Source organism: Oncorhynchus mykiss, chromosome 23, assembly GCF_013265735.2.
Source record: "Oncorhynchus mykiss isolate Arlee chromosome 23, USDA_OmykA_1.1, whole genome shotgun sequence".
Classification (NCBI taxonomy): Eukaryota; Metazoa; Chordata; class Actinopteri; order Salmoniformes; family Salmonidae; genus Oncorhynchus; species Oncorhynchus mykiss.
In genome coordinates, this window is record NC_048587.1 from 53,769,949 (window position 1) to 53,793,104 (window position 23,156).

Here is a 23,156-nt window from a genome sequence, read left to right on the forward strand (position 1 = left end):
CAGAGCAGGCCCCATTGGTGCACAGCAGAGTCCTCTGCTCTTGGCACCCGACCAGTAGAGGGGGGAGTGAGGTGTGTGTGTTCGTGCGATGAAGTGTCTGTGTGTCCAGGAGTCGTGAGATAAGGGGAACTGAAACTGGCAGTTTATGGCTGGGGCTAGGGTGCTTCCTGTTTGGACAGGGGTGCGTGAAATGACGAGTCAGGCGGCTTAATATATGTGCTTGATATATGAGCTATGTATATGAATATGTGTATATATGACACTAGGAAACTGACATTTCAGATTTGCTAACTGGTTGTTGTTATACACGTGCCGCGTTTAATTAATCAGCAAGTTGGACATTTCCTAGTTTCAACTAGTTTTTGAACGCAGCACAACATACATTTTCCAAAACAACAAGCAGAGAAAACGAACGTTTGCTAAGTGCGTTTTTGAAGCATGTGTCGGTACTGATATCGGATCAGTTTTCTCCATTCAGATCTTACCAATTACCATACCACTATAATTATTCCACAATACTGAGGAGGGATCAGCTCCAAGAAAGATATCACCTATGGCTGCAAATATTGAGTCGGCTTATTGCTTAACCTAAAATAATGCACTAAATCAAGATCATTGCGCACGCTAGGCTACACATGAAATATAGACACATTAGCCAACAGAGCATACAAGTAGCAAAATATAACTCAATTTATTGAGCATGAAATTTGTCAAATTAATGTAAGTATGCCTATAACCTATTGTATTATTTTATTGCAGTCATCTCGGTTTTAATTTGAAGCATTTTTTATACGTCGCTGGCTTGTTTTATTTGTAAAGACATTGGCAACTTTATTTGTAGTCAATTTTGTTCTGAAGTTATCGCGGGAACAGAGGCTAATGAACCACATGATTCTATGTTCAGTGAATATCTTGTGTATAAAGTTACACGGGAGGGCGAAAAATAATCGACCGATGCGTTTAGCTGTTCTACGAGTGGTCTGAGGCAAGCGTTAGATTACGAGCGTTTTCACATGCAACGTTAATAATGATGGTTTTGGGATACAGCTAGGAGATTTAACGATGGTCCTACGAAATAATGTATTATTTAGTGTTGTGTAGTGGCTTTGCTGGCATGCGTCCCACATATATTTTTTTGCTCCACCAAGATGTACATGCTAAAATCGGTACTGCCCCTATGCAACCAGGGGTAACGCTTCTGACAAAGGCCAGAAACCAGGGATAATTTTTCTGCTGCCACATATGTAAGGGTTGAGGGGGACTGCTGAAACAGGGATTGAAGCAAAGAAAATCACGAAAGAAAATGCATAATGCCAACCGTTTTTTCTTGAACAGCAATTTATTTCTGTTTTGAATTTTGGATAACCTTTGCCTTTGCTCCTGCCAGATAAAATAACCAAAAATGTTATGTGAACTTTGACACCGGAAGTGTTTAAGTACCATACCGGATATAACTTTTGAGCGAGTGAGCGCATGAACCAGTGAAAGCAGCGGCTAGGTTTTTAATGTGACATTTTAAGTGCCGTTTTAGGGACGTGGTGAGTATTTGAAAATGTTGTCCCATCTCAACTTCACCACTTAGTGTGCAAAACACTTATGACCACATGAGTGTTGACATGGAAGTAGCTAGCTAGCGTAAATACTACGCTAACGTTAGACTGGCCAGCTCTGCCAATCATCAATTCAGTTGCGATTTTTGCGCCAAACAAGTTGTACGCGTTCTGTGAACATTGGATTTAATTATTCCAATGTGTAATGTTAGTGCTAGCTATATTAAGAGGGATTTCGTGCGCCACTATTGCTGTCTGTAGCTAGCTGAAGGTTTGCAAAGGCTAAGTTTAACTAGCTTGCTAACGTTAGCGGTCAATAGTTTTTCGCTAGCTACTGCTGCATAATGTGGTCTAGTTGAGTCATGATCAAGTTTCTTGACAGCAGGGTTACTTGGTATCAATTTCACCGGTCTCGATGCTTAGCTAACTTTATGTATGTTTTTTTTCTTCTAATATTATTTCAGGTCAAAATTATCTAGCTAAGGGGTTCCCTGCTACGCTCCGTTCCAACACATGACTTTTGTCGGCATTTTCAGAATTGCTCCTAGTCCTAGGTCTCTGAATTTATTTCCTTTGAGAGGGTCAACCAACTGCCCACCTTCATAATTTGAGGACATGGAGCAGAACAACAGTTTGCCTCCTTTCCAGGGTCTTGCCTCCCCTCAGGTAACTAATTTGACTAATAATACATGTCAGTGAGATGTTTTTGTTGACAACACAGCTTTGCTCACATGTTCTAGATTCAACTAGCCTAATGGAGGGCTTGTTCTCACGTCTTTTCAAGGGGGCAATGACACCTGGAATGCCCATCTTCAGCCCCATGATGCCCTATGGCAGTGGTCTGACTCCCCAACCTGTGACGAACACCAACAGCCTGTCTCTCCTGGAGGAGCAGCATCGGCAACAACAGCAGCAGCAGGCTTCGACTCAGCAGGGTGGGGTGTCAGGGAGCTCGGGACAGACTCCACAGCTTTATCACTCCCAAACGGTCACCACCACCACACTGCCAGGAAACACCCCTCTCTACACCACTACACCGCTAACCCCCATGACACCCATCACACCTGCCACACCTGCCTCTGAGAGCTCTGGGATTGTCCCACAACTACAGTAAGTGTTCTTGAATAATGTGTTAGTCTCAACCACTATGTAGGTACAGCTATAAACCTGAAACACAAGAAGCTAAAAGATTAAGGTGAATAGTGATGGTTTGAATATGATTTTTATAGTGATGTGACCATATCAATAAGGAGAATCTCCCATCCTGATTGCATGGTTTATTTCCTTCTCTCTAGGAATATCGTATCCACTGTGAACTTGGGCTGTAAACTTGACTTAAAAACAATAGCACTCCGAGCTAGAAATGCTGAGTACAATCCAAAGGTAAGCATATTGTTATTATTAATTTGTTGCATACACAGATTAGCAGATGCTAACTATTTACCGTTGTGTGAATTGACCATGGTAGCAATAGAAAGGGAACAGTTTAGAGGTTATTGGAATTTTGGCAACAGTTCATCTGACTCATGACTGAAACTAAACATTACACTGTTGATTTGATGTGTATTTTACATTTGCTGTACTATAACTAAATCTGAAAATACTCTGAATACATTCAGTAACATAAACAATAACTGTGTTTTTTTGAGAGGACTAACTGGTGTCTCCAAGTGGCCACACACCTCTCCAATGTGCACAATTCCAAAGTAATTTCAATGCACTTTTATGACTCAGTCTTAAACTATAAGGTGCTTTTTATTTTTTTAGCTCTCCTGGCTGTGCCGTTGAGGAACTAGAGCAGCACACTTGTGGTTGTTTTGTTTGGACCAAATTCCCGCCATCACACAATTACTGTTTATGCAATCCAAAAGTGGTCCATTATAAATTGCAATCTGGGTCAGATGGGCATCATTTGAAAACCTGTTCTCTTGTCAACATGACTAGCTAAGTTATAATATAGGACACAACAGTGTTAGGCTTTCACAATGCAATTCAGGGAAACGGATCATCATTTTGGTGCGCATAGGGATCATGAGTGCATTCAGGTGTGTGTGCCGCGGTGAATTTTCTTCAACAGACTAACATTCTGTTCAGAACAACCCAGGGTATGTCGCCATGTAATCCTGTACATCAAACATTGTGATCATAAACCTTGACACTGTATATGAGTTTTTTGATCTGGAAATGTGAAGTGCACATTTGGACTCACAGGTGTTTGGCTTGCTTGTTTCAAATTATGTTGGTCACAATACACATGGTTAGCAGATGTTATTGCAAGTGTAGCGAAATGCTTGTGCTTCTAGTTTCAACAGTGCAGTAATATCTAACAATTCCACAACAAAAATCTAATACACACATGTCTAAGTGAAAGGAATAACAATGTATAAATATATGGGTGAGCAATGTGAGAGTGGCATAAGCTGAGATGCAATAGATATACTGTATTCTATGCTATGAGATGAGTAATGCAAGATATGTAAATATTGATGTATGACATCAGAGGCATTTATTATAGTTCTCAACATCTCATATTTGAAAATACATAGAGTCCTCTTAATTTACAGCATTTACCACAGACAATTATTTTTTTTTGTGCATAAGTTGCGGGAGGGATGGAGGCAATGTCTTGTCGTGGGAAGTGCTCAAGCTCTGAACCCATACAGTGCTGTGAAGCGCAAAGCCAGAGCTCTGATGTCATGTATGGCATTTTACTCTACAGCCACTGCATTCCAATTTAGCTGTTTATCAGTGCGCAAATCTCCTGTTTTCAACCCGCATATGGGTACGAGTGTAAAGTTAAAGCAGGTGCAGCGAAATGCTTGATTCTAGCTCCAGCAGGGTGTGTCCAAAAGTACAATGCTTAATACACAAATAATCCCCCCCGGCTTTGACAAAAAATAATCAAGAAATATCTGAAGAAGCAATGTCAGTCCGTAATATAAATATGCAGTGTGTGTGTGTATGGACAATATATAAGTAATGGGTATGCACATCAGTAGTCAGGTAGCCTAGTGGTTAAGAGTGTTGGGCCAGTAACCGAAAGGTTGCTGGTTCAAATCCCAGAGCTGACTAGATGAAAAATCTGTCTGTGCCCTTCAGCAAGGCACTTAACCCTAATTGCTCCTGTAAGTCATTCAGGATAAGTTTGTCTGCTAAATTATTAAAATGTAGTTAGTGCATTCATAAAGTATTCAGACCCCTTAACTTTATACACATTTTTACAGCCTTATTCTAAAATGGGTTATATTAGATGTTTTCCCTCATCTACAGAATCTTTTATAAAGTTTTATTTCAAGCTATACTATTTCAAGATACCTTATTTACACAAGTATTTGAGACTCAAACTTGAGCTTAGGTGCATCCTGTTATTATTGATCATCCTTGATGTTTCTCCAACTTGATTGGAGTCCACCTTAATTCAACATGATTTTTAAAATTTTATTTTTACCTTTATTTAACTAGGCTAGTCAGTTAAGAACAAATTCTTATTTTCAATGACGGCCTAGGAACAGTGGGTTAACTGCCTGTTCAGGGGCAGAACGACAGATTTGTACCTTGTCAGCTCGGGGGTTTGAACTTGCAACATTAATTCTTTGGTACCCTTCCCTAGATCTAACGCGCTAACCACTAGGCTACCCTACCCCTGATTTGGAAAGGCACACACCTGTCTATATAAGGTCCCAAAGTTGACCATGTATGTCGGAGCAAAAACCAGGCCATGAGGTCGAAGGAATTGTCTGTAGAGCTCAGAGACAGGATTGTGTCGAGGCACAGATCTAGGGAAGGGTACCAAAGAATGAATGCAGCATTGAAGGACCCCAAGAATGCAGTGTTCTCCATTCTTAAATTGAAGAAGTTTGGAACCACCAAGACTCTTCCTGGAGCTGGCTGCCTGGCCAAACTGAGCAATCAGGGGAGAAGGACCTTGGTCAGGGAGGTGACAAAGAACTCAATGGTCACTATGACAACTCCAGAGTTCCTCTGTGAAAACCTTCCAGAATGACAACCATATCTGCAGCACTCCACCAAGCAGGCCTTTATGGTAGCGTGACCAGATGAAGAGAAGCCACTCCTCAGTAAAAGGCACATGATAGCCCACTTGGAGTTTGTCAAAAGGCACCTAAAGGACTCTGTGACAAGATTCTCTGGTCTGATGAAACCATGATTAAACTTTGGCCTGAATGCCAAGGGTCAAGTCTGGAGGAAACCAGACACCGCTCATCACCTGGCCAATAGCATCTCTACGGTAAAGCGTGGTGGCAGCATCATGGTGGTGGCAGCATCATTCTGTGGGGATAATTTTCAGGGACTGGGAGACTCATCAGGATCAATGGAAAGATGAAAGGAGCAAAGGACAGAGGTCCTTGATGAAGACCTCAGACTGGATTGAAGGTTCACCTTCCAGCAGGACAATGACCCTAAGCACGCAGCCAAGACAATATAGGAGTGGCTTCAGCCAGAGCCTGGACTTGAACCCGATCAAATATCTCTGGAGAGACCTGAAAATAGCTGTGCAGCGACGCTCCCCTTCCAACCTGACAGAGCTTGAGAGGATCTACAGAGAAGAATGGGAGAAACTCTCCAAATACAGGTGCCCCAAGCTTGTAGCGTCATACCCTAGAAGACTCGAGGCTGTAAACGCTGCCAAAAGTGCTTCAACAAAATACTGAGAAAAGGGTCTGAATACTTATGTAAATGTGATATTTCAGTTTTAAATATTTGCAAACATTTCTAAAAAGCTGTTTTTGCTTTGTCAATATGGGGTATTGTGTGTAGATTGAAGAGACAATTTAATCAATTTTACGTTATAGCCTTATTCTATACATGTGGAAAAGGGGATTCGGAAAGTATTCAGACCCCATGTCGAGAATACACAGCTCATCCTATATAATAACTAGTGCTGTACATATCTTTTCCAAATCATTGTCAGGGCCCAGGGAAAGGTGAAATGGGACCAAGCTAAAATGCCAACTAGAATGGGCCTGAAAGGCATGTTGCTTCTGGTCTGAGAATGTCCCACCAAGACACTGTTGTTCTATTGAACAAATTCACAACTTTGTCTTACAGCGATTTGCTGCTGTTATCATGAGAATACGAGAGCCAAGAACAACTGCACTTATCTTCAGCTCTGGGAAAATGGTGTGCACAGGAGCCAAAAGGTTAGTATCTTCTTTCAACAAAGAAAAAACACAAAACATATGAGAACATCTATTTAAAGGCATCATGCTTCCCCTTCCCAGTGAAGAACAGTCCCGCCTGGCGGCCAGGAAATATGCCCGAGTCGTGCAGAAGTTGGGCTTCCCAGCCAAATTCCTTGATTTCAAGATACAGAACATGGTGGGCAGCTGTGATGTCAAATTCCCCATTCGGTTAGAGGGACTTGTACTAACTCACCAGCAGTTCAGCAGGTTTGTAAAATTCACTACTGCAATATTAAAGTCTGTAATAGCTGAGGAGATGCATTGTCATACTTGGAATTCTGTCATTTTGTTCATTATTTATAATACTGCGTTTGGTATTCCTAAAGTGATTTAGTACTGAGAGCAAAGATCATGTTTTTCAGTTATGAACCGGAGTTGTTCCCTGGGCTAATCTATAGAATGATCAAACCCAGAATTGTCCTGTTGATATTCGTTTCAGGCAAAGTTGTATTAACAGGTGAGTTTTTCTCCTTTTCCTAATGACATACAGTGCCTTGCAAAAGTATTCACCCCCTTGGTGTTTTTATTTTGTTGCATTACAACCTGTAATTTAAATAGATTTGGATTTCATGTAATGGACAAACACAAAGTCAATTGGTGAAGTGAAATTTAAGAAACTAACTTGTTTAAAAAAAGATATATGGAAAAGTGGTCCGTGCATATGTATTCACCCCCTTTGCTATGAAGCCCCTAAATAAGAAATTGTGTAACCAGTTACCTTCAGAAGTCACATAATAAGTTAGATTGCACACAAGTGGACTTTATTTAAGTGTCACATGATCTCTGTTCTGAAATGCCCCACTACCAAGCAAGCGGCACTATGAAGACCAAGGAGCTCTCCAAACCGGTCAGGGACAAAGTTGTGGAGAAGTACAGATTAGGTTTGGGTTATAAAAAATATCAGAAACTTTGAACATCCCACGGAGCACCGTTAGATCCATTATTAAAAAATTGAAAGTATATGGCACAACAAACCTGCCAATAGAGCGCTGCCCACCAAACTCACAGACCAGGCAAGGAGGGCATTAATCAGAGGCAACAAAGATAACCCTGCAGGAGCTGCAAAACTCTACAGTGGAGATTAGAGTGTCTGTCCATTGGACCACTTTACGCCATACACTCCACAGAGCTGGGCTTTACGGAAGAGTGTCCAGAAAAAAATCCATTGCTTAAAGAAAAAAATTAGCAAACATGTTTGGTGTTTGCTAAAAGGAATGTGGGAGACTCCCGAAACATATGGAAGAAGGTACTCTGGTCAGATGAGACTAAAATTGAGCTTTTTGGCCATCAAGGAAAATGCTATGTCTGGTAAAAACCCAACACCACATCACCCTGAGAACACCATCCCCACAGTAAAGCATGGTGGTGTGGATGTTTTTCATTGGCAGGGACTGGGAAACTGGTCAGAATTGTAGGATGGCGCTAAATACAGGGACATTCTTGAGGGAAACCTATTTGTCTTCCAGAGATTTGAGACTGAGATCGAGGTTCACCTTCCAGCAGGACAATGACCCTAAGCATACTGCTAAAGCATCACTCGAGTGGTTTAAGGGGAAACATTTGAATGTCTTTGAATGGCCTAGTCAAAGCCCAGACCTCAATCCAATTGAGAACCCATCCAACTGCTGGAGCAGTTTCGCCTTGAAGAATGTGCAAAAATCCCAGTGGCTAGCTGTGCCAAGCTTATAGAGACATACCCCAAGAGACTTGCAGCTGTAATTGCTGCAAAAAGTGGCTCTACAAAGCATTGACTTTGGGGGAGGGGGGGGGGTGAATAGTTATGCACACACGTTTTTTGTTGTCTTGTTTCATATTTAAAAAATATTTTGCATCTTCAAAGTGGTAGGCATGTTGTGTAAATCAAATGATACAAACCCCCGCAAAATAAATTTTATTTCCAGGTTGTAAGACAACAAAATAGGAAAAATGCCAAGGGGGGTGAATACTTTGGCAAGCAACGGTAGAAAAAGGGAATTTGTTGTCAATTTTTGTCAAATGTAACTTGCGTATTTTACTATTGTTGCTGCTTATTTCAAGGTGCAAAGGTGAGAGGAGAAATTTATGAAGCATTTGAAAACATCTACCCGATCTTGAAAGGATTCAGGAAGACGACGTAAATATTTGTCTGACATTATTTTAAAAATTTGTTTTAATAGTCACGGGGACACTTGTCCTTTTGTTGTGACCCGTTCCATTGGGACTCTGATTGTACCTGTACAGTTTAATCAACAAAGCAGGGACCACTCCTATTCACCTTAAAGGGATACTTCTGAGATTTTGGCAATGAGGCCTTTTATCTACTTAGTCAGATGACCTCGTGGATACCATTTTTATGTCTGTTTCCAGTATGAAGGAAGTTAAATGTAGTTTCTTGAGTTAATGCTAACTAGCTTTAGCATGCTAGCAGATACCCGTAGATTTCCAGTCACTGCACTAATGCTAGTTAGCATTGGCTCGCGAAAATACCTTTTAACTTCCTTCATACTGGACATGCATGGTATTTATGAGTAGATCTGCATCTGGGGGAGTAGATAAAGGTGATACTTGGAGAAATGCTGTATTTTAGCTTTTTTTTTTTTTTTTTTTAAGTGACTCTTGCTTATTAAATAAGGCAGTCTTGGCTGGCTCTTTAATTTTTCTAAAGTAGGTTTTATTGTTAACCTACAGTTTTTCAGTGCATCTTTGTCCACACATTCCCTACAGACATTTTAAGATTCATAATTTAAATGTTTTTTAGTCTTTTTCATTGTTGTATGAAGAATTTCACTTGGGATTGTATTGCAGCAAGGCTTAACTACCCAATTTGTCATTATTTTAACATCGTTTGGACGACTGGTACTGAAGGCAAGAAAATGGAACATTAATGATGCAGCCTTAGTCTGCATCTTAGGAATGTTATTAGTCATCTGTATGTACCTCATGTCTTATTTCTCATTCAGTTTTTGGTCATGATTGAAGAACCCTCATGTTTTAATGCTATAATGGACTAACTAGCCTAATTCACCATGGATTTTGTTTCATTTTACACACTATTTTTGGTCTACCATGAAAGCCCTGTCAGTAATTTGTTTGTTTTAAATGTTATTTTTCTACCTTGTGCACAGTTAAATGTTTCCTTACTAATTCTGATCTCCCTCCTTTAGTTTAAAAAGCTTTGTCTTCAGGGTATGGTAAGATTTACAACAATCCAGGGAATGACTACATGGATTTGAGATAGCATGACCAGTTTAATGAATGGACTCACAATGTCACATGACATTAACATGTTTTAATTTGAGCTTTAATGCTCAAAAGGACATTGCATTACATAAATGTTTTTAAACCAGTTGAAGCTATGCAAACTATTAGTCCTATGGCAAAACAAATGACATGTTTTTTTGCTTATGGTGATAAAGTAAGAATGTAACAACCTGAAGTAAGATTCCTCAAAACAAAATGTATGAGCGATTTGGAACAGATTGTGGCTGTTTATGCGTAGTTTCTCTAGGAAAGGAAATAGCCACTGAGACAAAGGGACAGTATAACTATGCAAAAACCCCACTAAATATTTTCTTAACTAGGTACATTTGGATTTTAATACAATTATTTCTGTTCTGTGAAATCTTGTTTCCAGATGAATTCAGAAGAGTACTTGTTGCCTTGGTCACAGCTGTCAGCACATGTGTAGACAGCCAAGGTTCCCCAGTCTATACTGGCATCAGGGCTGTCCACTTTCAGATCATTCAGTAGCTGGGGCATGACCTGTTGCGATGCAAAACACTATCAGCACATTGTCATTTATAAACAGCAAGCCTTAGACATCTGAAACATTAAGGTCTGGTTTTCCGGACCCAGATTAAGTTCTGTCCTGGATCAAAGATCTCCACTGAAAGTGTGGTTTAGTCCAGGATTAGGCTTAAGGGGTGTATTCATTAGTCGCAAACCACTGCAAAACATTTACTCTAGGATCTAAACAAAGAAATTGAGGGACCTACCTGAATTTGTTTAATAGAAACGGTTTCTGTTGCAAATACCTGAAATTCAAAGATACGCCTGGAACCACATGAACAATGTGGGATGCCCTTCTCCACAGGAACATGTTCAGACGAAACCCAAAGAGGAGAGCCATCTCTGAAATATCGCAAAACCTACAATAACACAATATTATGGTCTTCAGTAATTTAGGAAACCCAGAACTAAAATAATTTAATCAGATGCTTGATTAAGTTCTGAGGGAGATGTATGAAAATATACTAATAAGTCTCCACCCGGCTAAATGGAAACTCTCAGCCAGAGCATTCGCCGAATGTCACCTCTCCTTATGAAATTTGAAAGCTGTGAATACCTGCTAAATCGTGATTTGTCCAAATGATCAGTGACAGAAAAAAATATGAGTCTTTGCATCTGTCTTGACAGAAGCTACGATACCATCCTAAATGATGTGCGTCTGTGCACAAGCGATTTGTTTCAATTAAAAAATGATTAATTTCAGAGTTATCTACACGATGGTCAAATATATATTTGAGTAATTATGATGCTCTTCATGTCTGATGATTCTGCTTGAAGAGTTATGTTACCTGATGTGGCTCTGATGCAATCCTCCGTTTAAACTTCTGGAACACTTTGCCATCTTCTGTTTCTTGCATGGCCATGTTTTCAAGTTCTGTCTCAGCCAAATCTGTGGAATAGAAAGCATGATTTTATACAACAGAAATTGTAATCATGTATAGACTGCTATTTAGGTTGGGTCCAACGTCAACATTTTCTCTCATCCTCCTTTTGGTGTCTTAATGGATCTGAAAAGACTAGGCATGTAAATGCAATGCAGTCTAACTTCTTACCATCAACTAAGGAGGAGCATTCCACATTATTCTGTGCATCCCCCACCGTTTGACTAGACTCTTCTTTCTGATGTTCCTCAGGCTCTGTGACCAGTTCCAACTCGGGGAACAGGAATGGGGAAGGCACTGCACTGGACGGCACTAAACATGTATTGAAAGTTGAATTTTTATGTTTCAGGCGAGCAGAAAACACAATTTCATCATTATTACAAATAGTGTGACAGTTTATGGTAGCAGTATAATTACCTTGTTTGCAACACTCTTTCTTGTGACAGTGTTTCCAGTCTATGGTCTGGTGTTCTTTGCTGCAGTAGGACACTGCATGGCATTTAGAGCAAACTTTTTGACCAGGACAGCCACAGAGCTTGCATAGTTTAACCCCTGAACTGTGGACACAGGGGTCACGCTCAGTCCAATTGGGGTCTTCATCAGATGGAGGATTGTAGGGATAAAAGTCGTTTCTCCTTGGCAACTGGCTACGAAATACTAGAAAAGAGTAATCTCAATGTCAGCTTGAGCAGAATAAAAGCAGAGGAACATCATTCGTTTTATTAGTCGTATGTATAGGATAAACATGGTATACGCTGTCTTACTTGCAGGTTCCTTCTGGACAATGCAACAAGAAATAAAATAACATTAACATAAATGTCTCAATAGAATAAACATTTTAGCATAAGTATAATACAGGAAGGGACAATTTTATAGTCCAATATGTATGTGTATTGGGGAAGAGAGGGAATTGGGGGATAAGTGTTTAAATTGTGCAGTATTAGCAATAGTAATTAAGCGTTTGCTAGCAGCCATTGTGGTGTGTGTGCAGAGTCAGAGCAGGTGGTCAGTCCAGTTCAAGTGTTCAGCAGACTCTGCTCTAATGGCTTGTAGATATAAACTGTCTCTGAGCCTGTTAGTATCAGACCTCATGCTCCAATACTGTATGCCCAATGGTAAGGGAATGAATAGCTCGTGGCTGAGGTGTGTAGGGTCCTTGATGATGCTGTGGGACTTCCTCGGGCATTGTTTCAAGTAGATGTCCTCGATGGGTGGGAACACGGCCCCAGTGATGTGCTGGGCTGTCTTCACCACCTGCTGGAAGGTCGTGGACAGAGCAATTCCCTGTCCCAGGCTGTGATGTAACCGGTCAGGAAACTCGATGGTGCAGCAGTATTTGGAGAGGTCCCGGGGTGGCATGCCAAATTTCATCAGCCGCCTTTGGAAATATTGACACGGGTGTTGGTCCATGTGAAGTCCTTGGTGATGTGGACGCCAAGGAACTTAAAATTGCTGACTACTGCAGTCCTGTTGATGTGGATCGGGAATATTCCTGCCTATAATCACTAATGTTGCACATCATAACTACACTCAAGGCTCAGCTGGATAAGGAGATAAGGTTGCTTTTTGCAACTACCAAACCGCTTCCTCTTGCCAAGGGATGGATCTGGACCTTTGGTAGTGTCAAAGATCTGTTTAACTCGCCTATGGCCAAAGCCTGGAATTTTAAAAGGGAGCAGAGGGGGCAGAGCCAAGCAGGAGCTAGCGAGATCCTATTGGTGCGTTGTAGCATGTATTTGCATTTTTCTGTTAGGGAACGCCTACTCTGAAGTGCACGTGTGAAATAACTCAACGTGCACTACTTCTAAACTTTTTTTTTTAACTTTGGAAAAAGGTCAAATCTACTAAACTTAGTCCACCCTGTTTGATTATAGTTTTGAGAACAGAAAACTATTGACGTCAAACGTTTCATCCTTGAGTAAATTGGCATTATATCGGCCAAAATCCACCTGGCTCCATCTTCCACTGCCGACCACTGGGCTTCCTCTCACCATATTCCACTGCCGACCACTGGGCTTCCTCTCACCATATTCCACTGCCGACCACTGGGCTTCCTCTCACCATATTTGGTAGTGAGTGGAAACGCCAACCGGATGCTTCACACATCCAATCGGTGAAATATCTGGCTCATTGCTCCATCTGTGGTAATGTGCTTGCCCTCTAACAGGTTTGCAAATTCAAACCCCACTCCAACTGTTGCACCGCTGTAGCTAACTTTACACTGGTGGGAGCGGTGGATAATCCCAGCCTTTTAGTGTGCCCCTCTCCTTCCCTGACCATGTGACTATGGGTGTGATGTTGATGGAAATGCAATAGCTAGTTTGCTAACAGCCATTTACCTTTCAGACAACGGCTGTCGTTTCGTGAATAGCAGTCTGGTGTCTTGCAGCAGAATACAAAAATAGTTCGGTGAAAACTTCTATCCTGTCCAGTTATTGGAGCGTAAACTTGCATGAGAAATGCGGTAGGAAGATGGCATTTCCCACATTCTAACTCGGGAAGACCTGGGATGTCCAACTGACTCAACCATGCAGGTTTGCCTCCAACTTTGCTGGGGAACTGATGACTCTGTAGTTGCCAGTTTTCGGCCTCCTCCAAAAAGCCAAGAGCAACCCCTGTTTCTGCCATAGTGTTAATTTTACTAATTTGATCGTACTCTTTCAATCGCTGGCTAGCTGTCTCACAACAAATTCCAACGTGCGTCACTGTTGTAGCTTTTAAATATGTCCGGAGTGGAACAGTACTTTTAGAAGGCAAACGTTCCGTGTAACTCGCGCTCCTGCCATATCGCCTATTTGCAATTAAAACACTAGAGAGGGAACAGTGTGATGACCTTATTATAGTTGAAGAGTTCAATCGAATAAATGAACACCTTAAAAATCAGTCTCCTGGGACTGATGGTATATCTGCTGAGTTTTACAAACGTTTTATCAACAGTTAGCCCCATTTCTGTTGGAGGTCTTTTCTAAAAGCATTGCAAATAATGCTCTCCCAGTTTGACTCAAGGTCTGATTATATTAATACCTAAGTCCAATACATATTTGCTTCTCGATAATTGGCGTCCAATCTGTCTGCTCAATAACGACTACAAAATATTAGCCTCTATATTTGCAAAAAGAATGAAGGCAAAGTTGGGCTCAATTATAGAAGATACCCAATCTGGCTTCATGAGGAATAGACATATATCTAATAATATCCGACTGGTGTTAGACCTTATTAACTATTCTGATCTAAACTTCCATGATAGCTTCATTGTATAATTAAACTTTTATAAAGCCTTCATTACTGTGGAACTTGAGTTTCTATTTCTCTCCCTTGAGAAATTTGATTTTGGGGAATTATTTTGTAGCACTATTAAAATTATTTATATGAATGGGACAGTTCCATTAAATTAAAGCATGGCACTTCTAGATTTGATTTGAAAAGAGGAATTAGGCAAGGATGCCCAATTTCGATTTACCTCTTCCTGCTTGCAACCCAACTTCTTACCTGTTTTTTTTTAAATCCAGCGATATAAAATGGATCTCTATTGTTGACAGATATTATCATGTGAGCTTGCAGATGACCACTCTATTTTTGAAAGATACCAGGGCTCGAGAGTCCCATAGGGTGGCGCACAATTGTCCCAGCGTCGCCCGGGTTAGGGGACAGTTTGCCCGGTGTAGGCCGTCATTGTAAATACGAATTTGTTCTTAGAGATTTTCAATATAGCGTCTTTCATGTCACAGTCCACAAGATGGCAGACTTGAGCTACTGTATCATCGCTCAGCCATTTCATCCGAGAGAAGTATTGTTGGTGAGATCAAACAGGTTGAGGGATACAATTGTAAGAATTGTGCCCAATTTATGTAACAATTTAACCATCAATAGTAGAGCATTGGAAACCATTGAACAGACGAAGCCTTACAAATTAGTTCATAAAAAAAAACATTTTTGCACAAAAATAATCAAATTCTACCCCCAGAGTAGGATATTTTTGCAATCTACGGGGGGGCTTGCTTGTTGCTATTGGTCAATGGTGCAACGTTTTTTCTGACTCAGTGGTGTTTGATGATGTCATGTTGCTCACGAGTAGAAGGCTGAGCTTTTTTTTAGAGTCATAGGGCTGAGTAGGTGAGTGGAGTGCAAACTACAACTTTCGAAAATATTCAGGAAATACATTTCTTTTCATACGGGGTGGAAACATTTTCACCTATTGGATTTATTGCTTGAGGAATTTATTTCTGTACAATGGGGAATTGTCATCAAGGTGTCTACATCGTCTTTGTAGAAAGGCAAACCTTTTTCCAGCCATGGAACACTACAGAATATAAGGGACAGTTCTTGTGAAAGTCCCGTTGATGTCAAATCTAGGAAACGAATCGTTTGGCGTAACTAGGATTAACTGGTTGCTGGACAGTTCCATTGGCGATACCACAAGGCGATGCCACCCCAGGGCGACGGAGATTATAAACCTGTAGCGGGGTCGGCGGCGGTCCCACCGGTTCCTCCTCGGAGGGTTCGGAGCAGAGAGTCGTTTTCGGGCTCCAAGTGTCGGCCGGGTGGCGGAGAGCGCAAAGTGAAGTGTGTGCTTGTCGGTGACGGCGCAGTTGGGAAGACGAGCTTGATTGTCAGCTACACCACAAATGGATATCCAACTAAATATGTCCCAACTGCCTTTGATAATTTTTCAGGTAACTTGACAAATATGTGCCTTTTTTTAAGTCGGGTAGACTATTAGGACCTGTTGTGGTATTGGGCTATGCAATTAATTGTTTTTATCTGGCACTTTTAACAGCACAGGTGTTACCTGAAAAACAGGTATTGTTTTCTATGAATTCTATATTTGAACTGAGCCTGACTTACAACAATCTAAGTTTTTTTTTTTAAATTTCTGTCAACTGTCTGCTGCCTTACATTGGCAACAGGAACACCATGGTAATTGTTATACTCAATAGTTTGTCCATAACAACACTATTCTGGCCTTAACAGTATTTAATTGGTTGTGGTTACCAATTTATTCTTTGTTATATTGGCTGATTTAAATGTATAATTTGTTGTATTTTTTTCTTTCAGCGGTTGTGGCAGTTGATGGCAAGCCAGTGAAACTGCAGCTTTGTGACACAGCTGGGCAGGTTTGTCATTCAAATACACCTATAGGCCAGTTTCATGTGATCGCTACAACCATGGAAGTGTAAAGGATTCATTAAAAATAAACAAGTTGACCTTTTTGCTGTTCCTAAATGTCTCAAACGTCTTCTAACCCCCTAGGCAACTACACGTACGGAATGGGTTCAAATGGTCTACTAGTGTAGGGAAGATAAGGGATCTGTCTGTCTAAATTGATGCTCTACAGTAGTGTTTTTGTCCAGTCATGAGTCTGCACCAGAAATGAGCTTACTCAGATAAATACTGTCTTCCCCACATGTGAGGGGGTAACAAGCTTGGGGGGATTACAGAGAGGAAACTTTATAAGTGTAATGAATTGAATCTGAGCCTGGAAAGGAAACGCGAGATGGGTCTGTTTCTGAGGAGCAGAGCATGCTGGAGAGAGTCCGCAGTGGAAAACAGCCCAGGAAAGCAGGCAAAGAGAGTCAGAGTGGTTCTGTCTAGACACAGAGAGAGTCCCTGGCTGGAGGCTGAGCTCTGTGGGTTCATAGGGTTCTGCTTTGTCTCTTTGCAGAAAGAGCAGCGAGGCTCTGAGGCGATGGGCTTTTCATTAGACACCAATGATCTTTTCAATTGTTTTGAAATAATGTTTTACAAGACAATGCAAGCAATATCATAGTTATAACTTTGTTAAAACATAGTTAAACCTTGGTTACATTGAAATATAATCAAGATTACATTTCCGTTTGCATTAATATTTTGCTTTCATGAAACAGTCCAAAATAATTGTGAAAGCACATGCACCACCTGCCCGCCCAACCCCATGATGTGCTACAAATATGAGATAATGGCTGAGCCAATTCAACAAAATAATAGTTATTACCTTTTCAATGCTCAATGTCACCCTGCTCCTCTGGGCATAACTGAGTCCATGTAATTAGCATACTAAGCATGCAGAAGACTGTCTGAATACCAAATACAGGAACCTTCACTGTCAATGTTTTAGTATTTTATTGGGATCCCCATTAGCTTTTGCTGAAGCAGCAGCTACTCTTCCTGGGGATGTTGTTGACCTCATTGGGTTCCTGATACCACTAATTAACTCCCAGCCAATCAGAAATGATCTGGAGACCCTTTGCTGCTACCATCTGAGGAGGGAAATGCACTATTAAAATCTCAGGAAGCAATGGGTACACACAAGCTGGGTGTATCAGAGAAACAGATGAGAGTGATAGAATGCACTTTTGTCAATTAACAACAAAATATAATCTCAGTGGAATGCCACCGTTATCTTGCCTCCTATAGAACTAGATGTATTGGAGATGTGCAAATGTAATATGAACGTTGTGTAATAAGTTTGCCAGATAAAATGGCTAAACACATATTAGCGAAGATAAGCACACACTTATACCTGATATAAATGATGTCATCGCTCCACTTGGGCTCTAACTGGTAATGTAAATCATGTCACTGCTCCATTCAGGGGCTCTTTAACTGGTAATGTAAATGATGTCACTGCTCCATTCAGGGGCTCTTTAGCTGGTAATGTAAATGATGTCACCACTCCACTCAGGGGCTCTTTAACTGGTGATATAAAGATGTCACCGCTCCAGGGGCAGACAAAGTGTGGACTATGGTTCATGGTCTTATGTATACTAAACAAAAATATAAAGTGTTGTTTTCATGAGCTGAAAAAAAAAATCCCAGATATTTCCCATATGCACAAAAAGTTTGTTTCTCTCTAATTTTGTGCACTAATTTGTTTACATCCCTGTTAGTGACAATTTCTCCTTTGCCAAGATAACCCACCCACCTGACAGGTGTTGCATATCAGGACGCTGATTAAACAGCATGATCATTACACAGGTACACCTTGTGCTAGGGACAATAAAAGGCCATATGCAGTTTTGTTACACAACACAATGCCACAGATGTCTCAAGTTTTGAGGGAGTGTGCAATTGGCATGATGACTGCAGGAATTTCCACCAGAGCTGTTGCTAGATATTTGAATGTTAATTCCTCTACCATAAGCTGCCTCCATCATTTTAGAGAATTTGGCAGTCCGGCCTCACAACCACAGACCACGTGTAACCACACCAGCCCAGTACCTCCATATCCGGCTTCTTTGCCTGCAGGATCATTTGTCAAATCCATAGATTAGGGCCTAATTTCCTCATATGAACTGTAACTCAGTAAAATCTTTGAAATTGTTGCATGTTGCGTTTATATTTTATGTTCAGGGTAATTTTTTAAATCTATAATATAGTCATATTCTAGCAATTTAACAATGCTCTTTCTCTACAATTTAGCTATTGGTAGTTTTTCTATTTAGCCTTCATGCTAGTGTATTATATGCTGGTCGGCATGAACAGTACCTTCATTACTAAATTGCATGTCAGTCGGCAACATTAGAGGAAATTAAAATCAACTGTAGGCTACGCTGAAAGAGCTGTCCCTAATCAGAACCACTACGGCATGTCACGCTAACTGAAACTGATACAGGTGTCATGGGTTTTCAGGTTGTGGACACAGATTGTGTGTTCCTGCTTGCCAGAGACACTTTGTCATGAGGCTGAGGCGCCACTAGTTACAGACATGCACATGGTGACATAGCCAATGAGGGCAGGATTTTCCTTCTCTTGGCTATGATGATGCCCTTGTCAACCCTATACACTCTTGGAAAAAAGGGTTCTTCGGCTGTCCCCATAGGAGAACCCTTTTTGGTTCCAGGTAGAACCCTTTTTGGTGTTAGGTAGAACCCTTTTGGGTTCCATGTTGAACCTTCTGTGGAAAGGGTTCTACCTGGAACCATAAAAGGTTATTCAAAGGATTCTCCTATGGGGACAGCCAAATAACCCTTTTAGGTTCTAGATGGCACCTTTTTTTTCTAAGTGTACTCAAAGACCTTTTCACAAGGAGGGCTATTGAGTTGAGATTGCCCATTCTTGGTTCTGCTTGTTATCATGTCGTGTCATGAACCCCCCTCTCCTCTCCATTCCTCCCTGCAGGATGAGTTTGACAAGCTGCGTCCGCTCTGCTACACCAACGCAGACGTCTTCCTGCTGTGCTTCAGTGTCGTCAGCCCCTCCTCCTTCCAGAACGTAACAGAGAAATGGGTGCCGGAGATTCGCCGGCACTGCCCGCAGGCGCCGGTGGTTCTGGTGGGCAACCAGTCAGACCTGCGGGAGGATGTTAATGTTCTGATTGAGCTGGCCAAGTACAAAGAGAGGCCAGTGGAGCCCCAGGAGGCCCAGCAGTGTGCCGAGGACATGAGGGCCGTGTCATACATGGAGTGCTCCTCACTCACCCAGAAGAACCTCAAAGAGGTGTTTGACGCAGCCATCGTGGCCAGCATCCAGCACTCCGACAGTCAGCAGCAGCAGCATCGACTGAAAAGACGGACTCCAGACAAGATGAAGAAGCTTTCTAAATCATGGTGGAAGAAGTACTGTTGTGTGGTTTAGCCTCTATCTGTGTGTGTGACAGGACGGACGCATAGGTTCCAATTTTGCTTCCATGTCAGCACGTTAACAGACTTCAGGGGCAGTAAGGAAAACAGTGACTGGAATATGGACGCAGGTCTGGTCTGGAGTATCTGAGTTATGTGTAGGTTAGGCCTCAATGACCCCATGCTATTTTTGCTTTACCAACGTGAGCTGCACTGGAGACAGAGCTGACTTCCCTCAAAGAATACTCATTGACTTTCCACTGCCTTATATCCATGATCCTAGGGGGGACACAGCTTCTACATGGACGACTGTGGAAGATGAAGCCCTCTTGATTACCATTATGTTGTTATATCATTGTTTTATTAACCTGGTTTACTCTGACCTTTCCCATGGTAAGTGTACAGTATGTAAACTCAGATTCATTTAGCATATGAGATTGAGTCAACTTTCCGATGTGGGATTTACCATCTCTTTGATTTAGCTGTGTCTATGGTAAAAATAAAAACAATCTGTGCAGTAATCAGATAATGCGAGGAGAGTACTGTGTAACGTTCATTATTTGAATGCTTGTTCTTCCAGCCCATATTGGAGAGCCTCATTTGGCTTGTTGTCTAATGTACAAACCACTCAGAAACCTAATTTTTGTTTTCAAAAATAGTTTTTCAGAATTTCTAACTGTTGTTTACATTAGGACATGGGTTCTGTCTAAGCTCATATGAGGGTCACAGTCTCTAGCTATGTGCTGGAATTCTAACTAGACTTGTTGACCTTTGGTTCACTTCAACATAGCACCACCTGAGGAGTTTCAAACAAACACCTTACTCTGTACAGGGCTGACTGCAGCTGAGTCAACGTTAACTCTTAACTACCTTACTCTGTACAGGGCTGACTGCAGCTGAGTCAACGTTAACTCTTAGCTACCTTACTCTGTACAGGGCTGACTGCAGCTGAGTCAACGTTAACTCTTAACTACCTTACTCTGTACAGGGCTGACTGCAGCTGAGTCAACGTTAACTCTTAACTACCTTACTCTGTACAGGGCTGACTGCAGCTGAGTCAATGTTAACTCTTTACAGCTAGCAGAGTAAGGTAGTTATTAATGACTGAGCAAATTATTCAATATCTTTCTGAAACTAATACACTGGAAAGAGTATGTTAATTGTCCCAAGCAAGCTTAACAATACCATAATCTTTTATTATGTTGAAAAAAAGTTGTCAATACCTATTTTCCTATCACTGTGGCATGGGATGTCTACCTCTGTCAATGCAGTGTTCTGATTTAACCTATAGAGTTGAGGTTATTAGAATTTCAAAATGATAACCATAGAATTAGGAATTAGAATACTAAAATGGACATGAACATTCTTAAGATGGTCCAAAGGTCAGCCATTTTGGTCAGGGAGTTGGTCAACTATGGTTTGACAGTGCTGTGATAAGATATGGTGTGAAACAATGAATGTGTAGAATTTATCTGCACTGTGTGTTAGTTAGCTAGCTAGCCAGCCAGTTTTAGAGGAATTCTTCCATTAATTGTTCAAATTAAATGCCAATATGCCAACATTCCATTCAAACAATGCAGTCAAACCACAGCCGTACACTGGCCGAAATCAATCGATGATAGGACTGAGACAAGTTGTAAATGCAACAACTACTGATACTGCATCATAAAAGCACTCACAATTTTCCAAGAAAATAACATCCGAGACATTTATGGTCAGTTTACATATATTTTAGAGGCTATTTATACAGAAAGTTGGTATAAAACCTGTATAAACTCTATTTATAATTATGTGACAATATTTTTTGTTGATTATAATTCTATTTCTGATACATGCATCTCCTATGCCTCTACTGCCATTCATTCTAATTACACTGGTCTTGTCACGACTTCCGCCGAAGTCAGTCCCTCTCCTTGTTCGGACGGCGTTCGGTGGTCGACGTCACCGACCTTCAAGCCATCGCTGATCCATTTTTCATTTTCCATTGGTTTTGTCTTGTCTTCCATCACACCTGGTTCCAATCCCATCAATTACATGTTGTGTATTTAACCCTCTGTTTCCCCTCATGTTCTTGTGGGTGATTGTTTGATTGTATGTTATGTGCAAGTTATGTTCTGGTGTGCGACGGGTTTTGAACCCACTTTTATTATTTTGTATATGATGGTTTTCGGAGTTTGTGAGCATTTATTAAACGACTCCGTTTATACCAAGTTCGTTCTCCTGCGCCTGACTTCCCTGCCACCAGCACGCACCCCATTACAGGTTTTGTATTTCTCCCTGACCAATATGGCTACCATTTTGACCCCATTCTGTACCTTTGAGGTTTTATGACAGCCCCTGTAGTAATGTAATAGGATCTCTATGGTGATAACTGTCACCTCTTTCAGAGATTTGTTTTTCAAGCATTGTAACTCAAGCCTTGTAATAGCTCTTCCAGTAGAATGCCAAACTAAACCTTGGGCTAAACAATACAGTTTCATGTATGATCAGGTTCACCTCCTTAGATGTGTGATGGACCTCTGAAAGGGAATTATAGTGGAAGACAGACAATGGAGAAGTTAATGTTTTACTGGATCACTCTTAGTCGACCATGTTGCCTCAACGGTCAGTTCAATGTTAATCATAACCATGAATAAATAATATATACAGCTAGTGATTTTATCTCCTCCTTATGAAATACAAGGTACATATTTTCAAACTTCTTCCATGTCCAGTTTCTCAGTATTGCAGTATTTTGTGAGTCAAAAGTGTGGACACGCCTACTCATTCAACCATCAAGCGCTATGGTGAAACTGGCTCTCACGAGGACCACCACAGGAAAGGAAGAACCAGAGTTACCTCTGCTGCAGAGAATAAGTTCATTAGAGTTACCAGCCTCAGAAATTGCAGCCAAAATAAATGCTTCACAGAAGAGTTCAACAGGCACATCTCAACTGTTCAGAGGAGATCGAATTGTTGCAAAGAAACCCCTATTAAAGGACACCAATAATAAGAAGAGGCTTATTTGGACCAAGAAACACAAGCAATGGACATTAGACAGGTGGAAATCTGTCCTTTGGTCTGATGAGTGCAAATTTTAGGTTTTTGGATCCATCCGTTGTGTCTTTGTGAGATGCAGAGCAGGTGAACGGATGATCTCCGCATGTGTGGTTCCCACCGTGAAGCATGGAGGAGGAGGTGTGATGGTGTGGGGGTGCTTTGCTGGTGACACTGTCTGTG

General features: G+C 41.2%; 3 protein-coding genes across 4 annotated transcripts; 2 read left to right on the plus strand and 1 right to left on the minus strand.

Moving 5' to 3' along the window:
* Window positions 1–1,406: 1,406 nt before the first annotated feature.
* On the plus strand, window positions 1,407–10,166 carry tbp (TATA box binding protein). 2 transcript variants are annotated; one of them, XM_021581318.2, is made up of 8 exons: window positions 1,407–1,538; window positions 2,015–2,216; window positions 2,335–2,660; window positions 2,846–2,933; window positions 6,618–6,709; window positions 6,791–6,958; window positions 7,114–7,208; window positions 8,789–10,166. In XM_021581318.2, the coding sequence occupies exons 2-8, from the start codon at window positions 2,166–2,168 to the stop codon at window positions 8,866–8,868; spliced, it is 900 nt and encodes a 299-aa protein (XP_021436993.1). In that variant the 5' UTR covers window positions 1,407–1,538; window positions 2,015–2,165; the 3' UTR covers window positions 8,869–10,166. The 2 variants fall into 2 exon arrangements, with proteins under 2 accessions (XP_021436993.1, XP_021436994.1); XM_021581319.2 differs by having other exon boundaries at window positions 1,450–1,538; window positions 2,087–2,216.
* On the minus strand, window positions 9,319–14,134 carry pdcd2 (programmed cell death 2). The gene is made up of 6 exons (XM_021581320.2): window positions 13,740–14,134; window positions 11,818–12,057; window positions 11,572–11,712; window positions 11,308–11,408; window positions 10,765–10,878; window positions 9,319–10,492 (listed from the first exon to the last, which is right to left on the minus strand). Exons 1-6 carry the CDS (start codon window positions 14,026–14,028, stop codon window positions 10,334–10,336), a joined length of 1,044 nt encoding a protein of 347 aa, XP_021436995.1. The 5' UTR covers window positions 14,029–14,134; the 3' UTR covers window positions 9,319–10,333.
* LOC110502970 (rho-related GTP-binding protein RhoU) lies at window positions 14,132–22,147 on the plus strand. The gene is made up of 3 exons (XM_021581321.2): window positions 14,132–16,073; window positions 16,456–16,514; window positions 19,498–22,147. Exons 1-3 carry the CDS (start codon window positions 15,824–15,826, stop codon window positions 19,951–19,953), a joined length of 765 nt encoding a protein of 254 aa, XP_021436996.1. The 5' UTR covers window positions 14,132–15,823; the 3' UTR covers window positions 19,954–22,147.
* The last annotated feature ends 1,009 nt before the right edge of the window (window positions 22,148–23,156 follow it).